At 52.7% G+C, this 14,487-nt stretch overlaps 3 protein-coding genes across 3 annotated transcripts; 2 read left to right on the top strand and 1 right to left on the bottom strand.

The window, feature by feature from the left end:
• Positions 1–3,221: 3,221 nt before the first annotated feature.
• J4E93_006085 (uncharacterized protein) lies at positions 3,222–4,066 on the top strand (the record flags this gene model as incomplete). Its single annotated transcript, XM_049344003.1, has 2 exons — positions 3,222–3,400; positions 3,484–4,066. 2 exons carry the CDS (start codon positions 3,222–3,224, stop codon positions 4,064–4,066), a joined length of 762 nt encoding a protein of 253 aa, XP_049199236.1.
• Positions 4,067–4,252: 186 nt separating this feature from the next.
• On the bottom strand, positions 4,253–5,950 carry J4E93_006086 (uncharacterized protein; the record flags this gene model as incomplete). The annotated part of the gene is made up of 2 exons (XM_049344004.1): positions 4,253–5,877; positions 5,944–5,950. 2 exons carry the CDS (start codon positions 5,948–5,950, stop codon positions 4,253–4,255), a joined length of 1,632 nt encoding a protein of 543 aa, XP_049199237.1.
• A 4,826-nt stretch (positions 5,951–10,776) lies between these two features.
• On the top strand, positions 10,777–12,577 carry J4E93_006087 (uncharacterized protein; the record flags this gene model as incomplete). The annotated part of the gene is made up of 3 exons (XM_049344005.1): positions 10,777–10,943; positions 11,008–11,367; positions 11,416–12,577. The coding sequence occupies 3 exons, from the start codon at positions 10,777–10,779 to the stop codon at positions 12,575–12,577; spliced, it is 1,689 nt and encodes a 562-aa protein (XP_049199238.1).
• Between the last annotated feature and the right edge of the window lie 1,910 nt (positions 12,578–14,487).

The following is a 14,487-nucleotide window of genomic DNA, read 5'->3' on the forward strand; positions in this document are numbered from 1 at the left end:
TCTGCCCGCGATGCAGTCCTCCTTGAACAACTGGCTCAAGAAGCCAAGCCTCGATAAACAACCTGCGCCGCCCTCAAACGCTCCTCCAATGGCATCATCAAAGACGAACCGGCCGCCGCCTCCCCCAAAGTCAGTCTCTGCGCCGACGCGCGTTCCCTCCAATCCGACCCCTACGCCATCGAACATGGAGAACTGGAACGACATACCCGACGACTTCCTCCAAGCACCCTCAAGACCGCGATCGAAGAAAAGCCCTCGTCCCTCCCGAAACGTCACGCCTGCTATCTCGCGCATACCCTCACCCATCTCCCTCTCTACCCAACAACCAGCCATCCCGAAGCTCTTCGACCTACGCCCTCTACCGCCGAATGTCCAACTCGTACCCCTCACCGAAGACTTGTTACCAGCATTCAAGCGCTTGAATACCCTCACTCTCCCCATATCCTACCCAGAGACCTTCTACAAGGAAACCATGACCGAGCCACACCACGGCATTACCCTCGTAGCAGTATGGCACTCGTCGCCCACGAATATCGGCTCGGCATCATCCACAGAGAAACCACATCTCGTTGGTGCCGTCCGATGTCGCATACTTCCATCCTCGAACCTGTACATCTCCACCATTGGCGTCCTGGCTCCCTACCGCTCCCACGGCATCGCTATGCATCTTCTACAGACGATAGTAAAGAAAGCCGTTGAGCTTCACAGTGTACGCTGCGTCACAGCACATGTGTGGGAGGCCAATGAGGAGGGCATGGAATGGTACAAGAAGCGCAACTTTGAGATACTCGAGAGAGAAGAGGGATACTACAGGAAGCTGAGGCCACAGGGCGCCTTCCTTGTGAGGAAGTGGATTGGTGTTGGAGACCTTCTGGGAAACGGTACTCAGCAAGAGAATGGAGCAGGCGGTGAGTGATCAGGTACTACCCTCTGGCCCCGGACAGTAACTACCGTTCATTTTACCCATGTGCCTCTCAAAGCATCACTACCAGCACTCGCCTAGAGCTGTCTCGAGCAGTGTCAACCCCAAAATCTGGACCAGCATGCAACAAGCCCACTTTTCTGCATCTCAATTATCCGCCCCCGGATTACGGCACAATTCTGCGATCGTCTCAAGCGTCGCGCGGGTTTCCCGTCAAGTGTTCCGGCAACCAGTCTCACTGCTTGTATCGAAAAATCTATCCTCTCGCCATATAGAGAAAAGAAACGAATCACGATCGCTCTGGAGTGAGTGTGAGTCTGGTGTTGGGACATGGGTCGACTGGGTATCAATTTGCGGCTAAAACGTATCCCAGTCTATAAGCGTGGCCATGGATAAGAATAGCATCAACGACAGTCGCGAAGCATCTCGCAACGCAGGCGAGCTTCGATTTGCCTTTAGGCAAGGATTTTTCGTGCAAGGCTTGTAGCTTTGTATCGTGGGTAACCCGTCTAAGAAACGCTCTACAATACACAGCAACAAATGCGGATACCTCCTCCATAGATCGCAGCGCATTCTATATGTCCAAGGCTTTCAAATGCGTTTTTTTGAGTGCTTTGTCGTGTTTGGCTGACTGGATGAGATCTCGCCATGCTTGACATTGCCTGTACCGTCACAATGGCACACAAACTCGCTAGCCACAATATAGGCGAATGCAAGAGCAGATTGGGATGGCCTCGTATCTGAGCTTGGCCCTGGCCAGACTGCATGTCTACAATGGAGCCGCGGGTGTTCAGAACAGGAGCCACGAAGCTATCACTGAGCCTGTCGTTCACTTCCTAGACTTGAACCGACTAGTAGCACAAGCTCGTGGGTATAAGAAGCTGTCGGTGTCCCATGAATCCAGGCTCTTCATCTGGGGCTGAATTTTCGTTCAAGAGCATATCATTATCTGACTATCAAACCATCATGCAGCTCACCACGCTTGCGCTTTTGACAAGCCTCTCGGCAGTATGCTTTGCGGTATGTAACTCGTTACTCGCAAGAGTGTCTCATACTGACATAGCAATAGGCACCAGCAAATAACCATGTCGACATTGTGCCTCGCCAGACGTACATCATAACATGCATTGGAGGTCGCTGCACCGACAACATCAGCCGGCCTACATCGGGTGTTCCACAGCCAACAACAAGCAAAGTCACAACGACAACGACCAAGAAGCCCGAGCCCGAGCCGACCACATCAAGCAAGAAGCCAGAGCCAACACCTACAACTACTTCAAAGAAGCCCGAACCACCCAAGTCAAGTACGAAGCCAGCACCAACGTCAACCACTACGACCAAGAAGCCTGAACCGCCCACGACTAGCAAGAAGCCAGAGCCTACCCCGACAAAGGTCAGTCATTGTAGTCCCTCATCGCGAATATATACTAACCTACTTAGACTACTATCAAGACGACTACAAAGACGACTGAGAAACCCACACAGACCACCACCGGTGAAGAGACTGGCCCAAGCAGCACGAAATGCCCTGTGCCCGCGTACTACAAGTGCGGAGGCTGGGACTATACCAAGCCTTGGGACGGCTGCACGGTTTGCGAAAAGGGCTCAACATGCGTGGAACAGAACGGTATGTGGACACTAATGCGTCGTTCTTCTGCCACAAAACTAATCTTTGTTAGAATGGTACTTCCAATGTGTGCCAAACGACGCCATCGTAGCGGAGTGATGAGATAGATCAGCTTTTACACGTATCTCGATGAAGAGTACCGCAATTGTCTTCCTGTTTGTATCTGCCCAGGCATCTTCAGGAAGGAGAGCAGTTCCGTCACTGTACCAAATGTCAGCCAAGATACCTCACGCTCGTCTGTTACACTCGCGCCACTTGCTCTTTCCTTTTGCAGAAGTGAATGCGCTAATCGTATCATCAAAGCTACCTTATATTGAAGTGACCTAACAAGGTGATGACCAAGGCTTACTATGCGCGTCGAAGCATGACAAGGCGCGTGTAGCGGACATGGTGGGGTAGCTCCAACACGTCCATGGCACGCCCCACCATGCTAAATAATTCCCCATACCAACGTCATACCTACGGACTGAGCTCCGGTAGCTGCCGTGATGGATGCATACTTCATTCCGCGCTTTCTTTAGACTTTACATTCATAGCGTTTCTTCTAACCTCATCTTCTGCACGCGCTTTTGCCACCGAACTTTCCAGTTGATCCATTCCCTGCGCGTCGCGTCTCGTCACTCCGATCTTCCTCTTCCAGCAGCCACAACAGCAGGTATACGAATAGACACAATGCCCGACCCACGTGTCTTCATAATCCGCCACGGCGAAACAGAATGGTCGCTCAACGGACGCCATACAGGAGTTTCGGACATACCACTTACAGAGAACGGCGAGAAGCGTGTGAAAGCCACTGGCAAAGCGCTCGTCGGCGACGACAGATTGATCGTACCAAGCAACCTAGCACACATGTACGTCCCGAATCCCTTCTCTAATCCCCCCAGATACAACCCAAGAAACCTCAAACTCTCAGCCACTGACCCCACCCACACAGCTACGTCTCCCCGCGCACGCGCTCCCAACGCACCCTCGAACTCCTAAACCTCGGCTGCAAAGAACGCTACCCGTGGCACTCCACCTCAACCCCCCACACGCCCGACATCCGCACACACGCCACAATCGAAGTAACAGAAGCGGTCCGAGAATGGGACTACGGCGACTACGAAGGCCGCGTGACCTCTGAAATAAAAGCCGATCGCGAGAAACGCGGATTGGGCTCGAACTGGGACATATGGAAAGATGGGTGCGAAGGCGGCGAGAGCCCGGAGGATGTGACGGAGAGACTGGATAAGCTGATTAAGGAGTTGAGGGAGAAGTATCATAAAGGCAAGTTTGGGAAGGATGGGAAGCCGAATGATGTGCTTATTGTGGCGCATGGGCATATTTTGAGGAGCTTTGCGGCGAGGTGGGTGGGGAAGAGGTTGGAGGAGAATCCTAGTTTGATTCTGGAAGCGGGTGGTGTGGGGACGTTGAGTTATGAGCATCATAGCATTGATGAGCCGGCGATTTTGCTGGGTGGTGCGTTCGTAGTTGATGTTGTCGAGAAGGAGCAGGAGGAGAAGAACGAGAAGTCGTAGGTATCTTCATGAAAATCACCCAGGAGTCTACATCGCCTCCGGACCTTGTCAGGTATCGGTTTTCGTACTGATGTAGTCTGCAGTGCACATGTTACATCACAGCAATCATCAGTAAGTGGGTTCAGTTCTTTGCATTCGTTGTCGTAGTCCTATCTGTTCTGTCTGTCTCAAAATCTGCGTATCTCATCAAGCTCCTGCAACAGCGACTTTTGGCATGGCGTTCTGGTACTCTCGACTCCTCTTTTTGGCCAACGAGCTGAGCTTATCGGTGTTCTTAAGCGCCCACAAGCCGAACTCACGTACTGCAAAAGCGTTCATCAGACTGTCCCTGCCATACTCGGGGTCGCTCTTCAGTTTGATGGCGGGGAAGTCGCGGCACAAACCATCCAGTGCTAGCTGCGCCTTGCTGAGCGGACCCTGAGCAGCCTTCTCAACAACCTTGGCGATATCGATGGCGCGTCCATGGATCATGCGGAGAGCGTCGAGGTCTGAGCGCAGGTTATAGCCAACGATGATGGTCTCCTTGTCGACGAACCTGTGAAGCGCGTCTCGTGCTGCCGACCAGCCTTTGAAGATCTTGTATCCGGATTTGCGAGCGCCCTCCATATCGTTCCAGCTGAAAAGTCCGGTGACCGAGGAGTACCAATCCTTGACTTTTGCGTGCGGATCAGTACAGACGAGGTGGTTCATAAGGACTCGGCAGGAGATTAGATCAACAGCTGCTATCTTGACAACCTCGGGGCACCCGTTTGCCAGCAGGATTTTGCTGCATGAGATCGCGACTGCGCCAAGACCTGGCTTGGCCATGTTGCGTTCGGGGGAGGTTTGGAACTCGCTTGACAAATACGTGGCCTTGTAATCTTCTTTCAACGCCTTTGGGGGAGGTATGTATTCGCCTTGCAGCATTTTTGGGAGATGGCACAGGCCGTCGAGCATAGTAACCACGTCGTACTGTTTGGCGACGCCGATCCGAGTCCACATAATATCGCAGGCGTTGACCTTTCCATCGTGTAGGATGAAGACGTCAGATTGAAGGAGCAACCGTAGGGTCTTTGCCTGGATGGATTTGGCCTGCTCAAGCTCCGCGACGCCGCCCATATTCGTGCTGATGGGAGCAGGGGGCATTTGGGCGGGCAAGTGAGGTTGCTGCGGCATTGGACGGGCGAAGGCAGATTGCTGTTGTTGTACAGATGGTCTTGTTGAAGAGGGAGCCGCCCGAGGACCGGAAGGTGCTCCACGAGGAGTTGGACGTCCTCCTTGACCGCCGCGACCCCGAGGAGAAGGAGTGTGTTGAAGAAGACCTTCTTGCCGCATTCGTTCTCGCTCGCGATTGCTGAGCATCCATGAGTCGCTGCCGGCCAAGTTCAATGCCTGACCTCCGACACCGTGAGCGTCCTGCTTATGCTGTTTGAGGCCAGCTTCAGACCTGAAGGAGCGATCACAACCGCGGGTGTTGCATGCAAAAGCAGCCGGATTACTGGTAGGCGCGGGGGATACATTAGATGAAATGGGGGCTCGCGGTGTCGGTAAACGAGGAGTTTCTGCCCTCATGTGGTTCACGGTGAGTGAAGAACTACCTGATGCGGTAGCCGGGATCACCTCACGGACTTGTGTGGTCGTCGATACAGGAGTGCAACCCAGCATGTGGTTGTTGTAGTGACCCATGGAGCGGAAGGTTCGCTTGCAGTCGCTGCACTTGATGCCGACATCGCTGTCGACGGAGTCAGATGACGATGATGCACCATCATCATAGTTGGGGACTACAGATGGCTCTTCGTTAGGTCTGTCGAGATCAAGGTACCCCGAGGCAACTACGGAGGGTGTCGGTGGTTGCGGCCTTGGAGTAGTAGTGGTGTGCTTCCAATCAGCGCACGCACTCGCCATGTTACTGCGATGGTTACTGAACTGCTTCTGGGTGGCGAAATGCCTCTGGCAGCGATCGCAGTGAACAGCCATGTCGTCGATCGATGGGGTAAGCGCGGTCGTCAAGCTCGGAGGTGCTGATTGGGAAGGCGCGTGACTGCTCTGGATTTGGTGGAGCTCAAGGGCGTGTGAGTCGTCGAAGTACCAGCCGCAGGTGGCGCACACCAGCTTCGCGGTGCCGGTATCGTCGTAGTTGGCAGTGTGGTAGTTGAGCTCAGCTTTGCTGGAGAAGGACTGCTCACATATCGCACAGTGATAGGCGGCGGGCTTAGCGCGTCCTCGGCGCGCCATTACCGGTGAGATGGCAACTGGCAGTCACCGTCTTCGTTGTCTGTGAGGTGATTTGGCAGATCAGGCTTTGTTTGCGGGGTCAAATATTGCGAGGAAGGCGCGACGGGCACGGACTGTGCGCGGGCGCGAAATCACGTGTATCACTGGAAGCCTCTGCCATTCCCTTCTGGCGTGCCTTTTTGAGTTCACGTTCAGCTGTATTACAGGCATCAACTGATGTAAGAGGTCTAGAGAGGCACTGCTCGTCCACCATCGCAAGCGTCAGCTGTGAGATATATGCGGAAGCACCAAGGGAATTTTCAGATCACAGGTGGGCTTGTCGACTACACGGTCATCGCGAATGATGATCTCGACTTAATACATGAGCTTATCACCCTTCGCGACACTGGACAGAGGAGAGGCTGCTAACACAATGACAAACCTAGCATCGGGAGCAGTTAAAACGCTGCTCTACCTATCCGATGGCCCGACTTCATCTCGTGACCGCACTCGGAAAGATTAAGCAATACAGTGAGTCTGGATGCCTTCGAGGTACTTGGCGAGCTCGATGATCAGGCTATTACAACAGCCCGTATAGCCTGGCATCGGCCCTCGTGAATATTCCACCATATGCTTGTGATACCTTCTTAGAAGAAGATGGTACTCTCAGCCTTACCCTTGCACACACGCAGTCAACGCGATAGATGAGCTGCATCAGTTGGAAGACTCCATGCTTGGGACGTGCAGAACTTGGCAACGTATGTCAGCAGCTATGAGCAACGATTAATAAGATTTAGGATTTGCAGACTAGTAGTATGTGGCGATACGAGTCACTCGGGAGGTATTCGGTGCATTTGAAAGTGATATCTGGTAGCAAATCATACGCCGAGTACCTCCAGGGCATCCTATGTCAGGCGCCCTCTCAACGAAACACGGCCTTCCTCGCAAAGTGATTAGGCTGTGATTCAAATTTCTAGAAGCAACAGGAAACACGAACTCGCGATCCAAGACATTAATTGACAATATTACCAATTACATCTCAAGCTTGGGCTAAGATTTTGCTGTGGCATAGTCCATCCTATAGCTATGGTATGCCGATCTCTTTCCCAAATGCGTCTTTCCCAACTAATCATCACAGGAGTTCGATCAGACAATCCTCCCAAGTTCATACTTCCGGATTCTCTGTGCCACAGCTCTTAGCCGTGTTCTCTTGGCCCGTATGTGCCAACTCTTGCACTTTCCATGAAAGTATAGTCGACGACGGCGCAGCGAATAGTACTCTTGGATGCAGTGATACGTACGACGTGGACAAATGCTTCACGCTTGTAACTCGCCCCAGCTGTCTGAACTACATTCTGACGCCCGCCTCCGCTATTGTCTTACCGATGGGACCTCGCGTAGCCTTGTTCGGAGCTAAGAGATCAATGAGCGCATCGCCCGAGATGAGTTGCTGCCACATCCATTCGTGATCTAGACAGTCAAATCATGTCCAGGGTTTCACGCGCAAAGTCAGTCCCGGAGTTCACACGGTCGTTAAGAATGTTGAAACGCACTAAACAGCGTCTTTGTAGGCGTCTGGCAACTCTAACGCAATTATATAACTGACATTGACACCTACATGCTTGCACTATCTACACACAACCACTTCCCTCACGCACCACCGTCAGCAGACCATCTACTGACTTCCTTGGTAACATCGCTTGCCCGAACGAGTCTTTAGGAAGATCGTGCGCTTCTTTCATGTAGGATTCCGACTGCCTTCGCTATACTCTGCGCCCAAAGGCGTCCGCTTCATGCACTACTTCTACCCTTTGGATTCGAAAGCGTACAATCGTTTTTGGCGCATCCGCGAACCGGCTTACAAGGGTGATGTCGCAACCTTCGACTTCGGAAGAAGGTGGAGGAGAGTACATGTAGGTGCTTCGACAATATGCATAGTCATTGCGAAAGTTGGTCGTATCCCTCTTATGCAGCTGGAGTAGTTGGCAAGCTACGTGATAGGATGGTGTTACGTGGAGTGCTTCCGGTTCTGAGGCTATGGTGTTTTGACTGCCGTGACAGCCGATGTATTCTTGTATTGAGGAGCGGAGAAGGACGTATGTATGTTGTATTGGAGGTAGTATCGAGACTGGTGTCGGAGTCGTAGTCCTTGGTGGCGCAGAAGATCTTACAGGGCTAGGAGTGGGTGTCCGCCACATTCGGGACATTGGGTCAGAATCGAGCTAAGCCAGTGCTTCCCCTTGGGTGAAAAAAAGGCCGTTTAAACCAACGCTATCCTTCTGGTTTGTTCCGCGTAATTGCGCAGACAATCCGTGGTATTTGCGCGTCATCGAGCACAAGCACATTGTCTGACTTCCTGGCTGAGCCACCACGTCGCTCGTGATGACATCTCAACCAACCACCCCATGCCTCGCATCGTCGTACCTCAGGACAAGTCTGAAAAGCTCTTGCATCCCTAGCTTCGAGTGTAATATCCTCCTCTGAGGTCGAAGTCTTCGGTGGCCCAGATGCTTGCCTCCAAAGCGTGCTATGGCGGAACCCAGAAGCAACTGAGTCCTTTCATTCGGCGGGAAGTCTTCGACGAAGACGTCGTCAGCAGCGAGCTTCGTCTGCAAAATTGCAGAGTACCACACGACCGGAAACGGCAATGTATGGCCGAATATTCGTATACGTGCGCAATCATCGTAGAGGTAAGTTGCGAGACGTTTCGTAGGGTTGAACTGATGATCGTTGTAGTCTGCAATCCATGAGCCGACGTACGATGGACACAGCTCCAAAGCCTGGCAGGGAAGGACGAGTTGCTGATATAGGATTCGATAGTCCGATTTTGTATTTAAGCTGTACTGGCCGAGTCGAACGTGCCTTCGGGAGGCCCGTATGAGTTTGCAGAGGGGCAGGTACTCCTTGCGTTCTTGTTTCGTTGTTGGAGAGATTATGACAGGCCTCACTTTTCCGCTAAGTGGTAGATACAGCCGATGTTCCGAAGCCAGTGCCTCGAGAAGTGCTTCCTGGCTTACTCCATACGCAAAAGCTATATTCTCGAGGAGGAACTGGTATAGGTGTTGGGCTTTCCATATGTTGTCTGGTGCAGTCTCTGCTGCGGAGTCCGGAGTGTAGGGTGGTGAGTCCATGATTTTCGAGTCAGTTGGGGGGAATGTGAGTATGAAGGCAAGAGACAAGGAGATAGGAACAACGTCTTGCAGAACTACTCAAACGCTCAGCATTTGTACCTGTGTTTTGATCTCGCCGAGAGTGATCCATGGTACATGCCGCTCTGACTCAGCGAAAGTGTGGTCGCTGGCATACTATTCGGCTACTATGAGATTTGTCGCGCACGCGGTTGGATGTACCATTCTTCACAACGTGGACGAGTAAGAAAGCACTTCAAGTCTGTCTGTGTTGTTAGTACCATGACTTCGAGTTGTACTCTCCATATCGGCTCGCATGCCGTTTGTTGAGAATGTCTCAGAATCCTGCCTCAGTCGCCATGCAGTCAAGTAGAGTGTTCTGGGAAAAAGATGATGGCTCGATTTGCGACATGATGCGGAGCTTTGTTGAGGATCGATCATTCTTTGCGAACGCTTGTTACTGTGTTCTTGTTTCGCGGGAAAGCAACCGAGCCAGGCAGCAGATGTCGAGGGCAAACCAACAAGCCCATGTGGGTTTGGTGGACCTTGCTGACGTGGTTCGGCGTCCAACCCCGTAAAGTCTGCCGGGACAAGATCCCAGCGGGTGTCAGTCGCAACACCAAGTACAGTCGACCATGTTCGCCCCACGGGAACGGCGGAACTCGAGTATGGCGTGAGGGCTGCGGTATCTTGATAGCTGAAGAAAGGAGTTGGAGAAGACGCCACCAAGACTGCGAAACTCGCGACGCGCTGCTCGGACACGCACGGCTAGGCAATTCACGCGCTAAGTCTCAGCTGTGGGGCTTGCGGGGTAGCTAGCGTGCTCTCCGCAAAATTGGCAGCTGCGTCCCGTCCTCGCAGGACGCGACGGCCAAAGTTTCCTGTAAAATGCGCACCTCTTGTGCAGTTTCGCGTCTTCATTACCCTCGAACGCTCACTTTTGATGATATCCAATACTTCTGTATGACGACACAATCAGGCTAAACGCATCTGAGATGCATGACCATGCACCGCGCCGGCCCTGCGTCCTATAGACAAGATAAGACGCAAGGCCAGCCTAGACGTGCGTTTGTCGACAAGGCATTCCCCAATATTGGCACGCAAAAGCCTATGAAATGCCGGCCCCTGTGGGGCTTCAGATGAGAGAGAGTTGTGCGGGGGTCGCAGAGACCACAATTTGAACACTGAACCCCAGAAGGCGCACGCTACCCCTGGTCGTGGAGGTCGACGAAACTTGGGGATGCCGATCGTTCATAACGCGCGCCGTCCCACGTTGTTGACAGCTGCATCCTGGAATTGTTCCTCGGAATCCTTCCATTGCTTTTCGCTTCATCCTTCTTTCACTTTTTCGGAAATTTCCAATAGCATAGTGCGGGTACAACCGTCGCGATGGGTTTCCTCGGTATCGTCGAGGACAAGCACCTTGCCCATGTGCCGGCGACTGTCGTCCTCAGCGAGGAACAAAACACTCTTCCTGTTGCCGAAGGGACAGTGGCAGCCGCGACGTTGAAGCGTGGCACTGGTAGAGATTCAGATGTCATCTTGATACCTCAACCGTATGTGTGCCCGCAGAAGAAGTGTTCGGCGCATTCCAGTCGTAACATAATTGACACCACGCAGCTCCGAGGACCCCAATGATCCCTTGAACTGGTCGTACACCAAGAAGATGACCATCATGGTCATCGTCGCATATGGCTCTGTGCTATATGCTGCTGTTCTGGCTCCTCTTCTGTCGCCCGCACTCGTAGTCATCGCGGCAGACTTCGGAAAAAGCGTCGGCGACATCACAGTCATCTCAGGATACATGCTGCTAGTGACAGGAGGCGTTGGGCCCATCGTCAGTGCTTTGTCCAGGAAGTACGGAAAGCGCCCTCAGCTTCTTGTAGCCTCGCTCTTTGGTCTGCTTGGAACTGTCATAGGCAGTGCTGCATACAGCTATGAGGGCCTCTTAGCCGGGCGCATCATTCAAGGAGGTTCCATGTACGTATAGCTACTCCCAGTGAGGTGCCATATGCTGACTTCTGATAGCTCAGCGTTCGAATCTCTCGTAGTCGCCATGATAGGTGACCTCTTCTTTGTCCACCAGCGTGGTGGATTCATGACACTCATCCAGTTCATCTTGGGCGCCGCATCGAACTTCTCTGCCATTATCGTCGGGCCTATCGCAACAAATCTCGGTTGGCGGTATCTATTCCACATGCTCATTCCTTTCACGGCCCTTGAAGTAATCTTGCTCTTCTTCTTCGTCCCGGAGACCAACTACAACCGCGACCATCGATACGATATCGACGAACTATCCAACGACAACCTCGCCGATCTCGCTGCAGTCGAGAAGAGACATGCTGGGAACGATGAGAAAGCTGGAAGCGACGACATGGTAAAGATCGAGACAGCAACCAGCTCACCGCCTGCCATGCGCCCGAAGAAGACCTTTGTACAAGAGCTGGCCATCTTCACTGGAACCTACTCGAACGACAATCTTCTGCAACTCGTCATCGCTCCCTTTGCCGTTTGTGCAAACTTGGCTGTGCTCTGGATGGTCATACTGACTGGAGGGCTCACCGCTTTCTTCGTCGCGCAATCATATGTCATGGCCCAGATCTTCATGGCTCCTCCGTACGCGCTCAGTGCAGCTGGCGTTGGTTATCTCTCGTTGGGCCCATTCCTTGGCGGTCTCCTGGGATCCCTTCTCCTCGGTGCGACACTCGACCCTCTCATCAAGTGGTGTGCGAAGAAGAACAAGGGTGTGTACGAGCCGGAATATCGTCTACTCGGCATGATCCCATCAGTAACAATCGTGATCGGCTTGTGCCTCTTCGGTTTTCTCGCCGAAGAGGGCAAATCCTACTATCTGACAGCTTTCTTCCATGGAATGGATCTTTTCGGCATCGTCATAGCCGCCATCGCCGCGTCTTCGTACGTCTTGGACTCCTTCCGCGACATCAGCTCAGAAGTCTTCATCATGAACATGGTGTTCAAGAACTTCTTGTTCTATGCCTTTTCGTATTTTGTCAATGACTGGGCAGCCAGCGACGGACCAGCGGTTGTGTTTTACACCTTTGCGGGTCTGGCTGGAGCCATGATTATCACGACCCCTGTATTCTTCTTCTGGGGTAAGAAGTACCGCAGCTACTGGCATAGGCATAACTTATTGGAGAAGTGGGGCATTGCGACGCATGCGGAGATATAACTGTAGCCAGTTGCAGAGCTCAAGAGAAGTTCGATGTTCATGCCAGTGTCAGTTTTTTCGACAATGATCATACTGCATTCCATATTCATCCCAAATCTTGGCTTCGCCGTGCCGCATTGACACCCAAAGCTGCATCTAGACATGCAGAACGGGACATAATGTCAACCCTTGCTCCAAAGCTGAGGAACATCCTCGGATGCTTGAATTACCCTAACCATATGCTCTTGCTATAGGCATATCATCGAGAAACGATTACGGTCCATAATTAGATCGCTGTGCTTGCGATACTTACCTTAACACAACATAACGTGAACCGACCAAGCGAAGTAGCCCGTCGTAAATCCACGAGCAGCGTCCGGAAGCGTGATACGTGAGGAACCCAGGCAGGTGGAAATATATGAGTATGCATGCACAGCGCCGTTAGACGTTCGCTCGCTCCGATGCAGCCTTATCATTGGGCGGATGTTTCGAAACATGTCCTGCATGTAAGATAGGATAAATTGCCGCGCTCAAGCGACACCGATGTGCACGCGGGGCGCAAGTTCTAAATCTGAATAGTCAATGATGCTCAGCTCGGGAGACTGCTGGAGTTGCGTAAGGGAGGCACAGCTCGAACTTGCAGCACATTTCAGTGCGCATTGAAGTGGGAGGCTTAGTGCGATAGCATCCGATATTGCCGGCTGTTGGTAGTTCGATACGTTTCCAAGGAGTTACCTGACATCATCTTGCTGGGGCGGTTCGAGAAGATAACACTGTACTCGACTGAAGATACACGCGCTCGGTTCGGCCGAGCCCACATTGTCTGCTGCAGGTCAACATATACCGAGCAAGATCTACATCGCCACACTTCTCGAAGACGCTTGAATCGCCAGCAGACCCATCGAGACGCCCACGACATCATCCAAGCGCTCAGACTGCACGCCACCCAAGACGTCGGGCTTGCTACATCGTGGCAACTTGACACGTTCGATTAGAGTTGCAGCCACCAACCCCACCGCACGTAGTTGAGCGCGTAGACAATCTGGAAGCATAGCGGTACCTGAAGATCCGGCAATTTGGATTATCGGTTCTCACACTAATCTGATCGCATTGGGTAAGCTGAGGGTTGTAGGGCTGGCGGCTACGCATCGTCCATGTACGTCAACATGCGGGGCGGCCGGCAAGGTGGTCTTTGGGCGCCTAAAGGCTGCAAGATGCTGGAGTCTGTGTTTGTATGTTTGCAAGCAGAGATATGCGACTGGTCTGCTCTGGTTCGCTTGAGCGCTCTGAAGGTCATGCAGGGGAAGAGTCTGAGTCTGAAGGTATGACTGTATCACGGTGACAATCTCTTTTCAAGGAAGGGTGGACCTTACTGATGCCGGGCTGTGACTGCATCTTGTCGTCTGGCGAATGTAAGATCAGAACCGAATCGTGGCAGAACTTCGCGATAGAGAGGACCCACTTTTGCCTAGAGATGGAACGGGAAGAAGGGTGGACCGACCCACGCCGTGCGATCAGACCCTTGACTGACTTGACCGACTCTTTTCATGAGCTTTTCCAGTGATCTACCGAGCTTCAACGCTCGTGCTGTAGTGTCCTTGGTGGTGTGAAGTGTCGGATGAATTGTTCCAACCAACGAGAGCCGAGCGCAGTATCCCAATCAAAAGCTTGATTTTGAGCTAGTCCCGATTAGATCGTCAGCGCTTAAAACCTCGATCGATACCCAGTCAAAGCTTCGCAACACCAATGCACCCCGCTCCACCGGCCTGCTTTTTCCCATGCATTCGCTGCAAGTTTCTCCAGCAGGGCTGCTGGCCTCGGGGCTACAGTGGCCCAATTCGCCCAATCTGTGGTCATGCGAACGAAAGGCCAGCCCATTCAGGTCCACCAGATGGACCTGAGCTACCGAGGGGCGGGAACCCTGAAGTCTG

The sequence above is a fragment of the Alternaria ventricosa genome (genome assembly GCF_023758065.1).
Source record: "Alternaria ventricosa strain BMP 2768 chromosome Unknown scaffold_9, whole genome shotgun sequence".
Lineage (NCBI taxonomy): Eukaryota > Fungi > Ascomycota > Dothideomycetes > Pleosporales > Pleosporaceae > Alternaria > Alternaria ventricosa.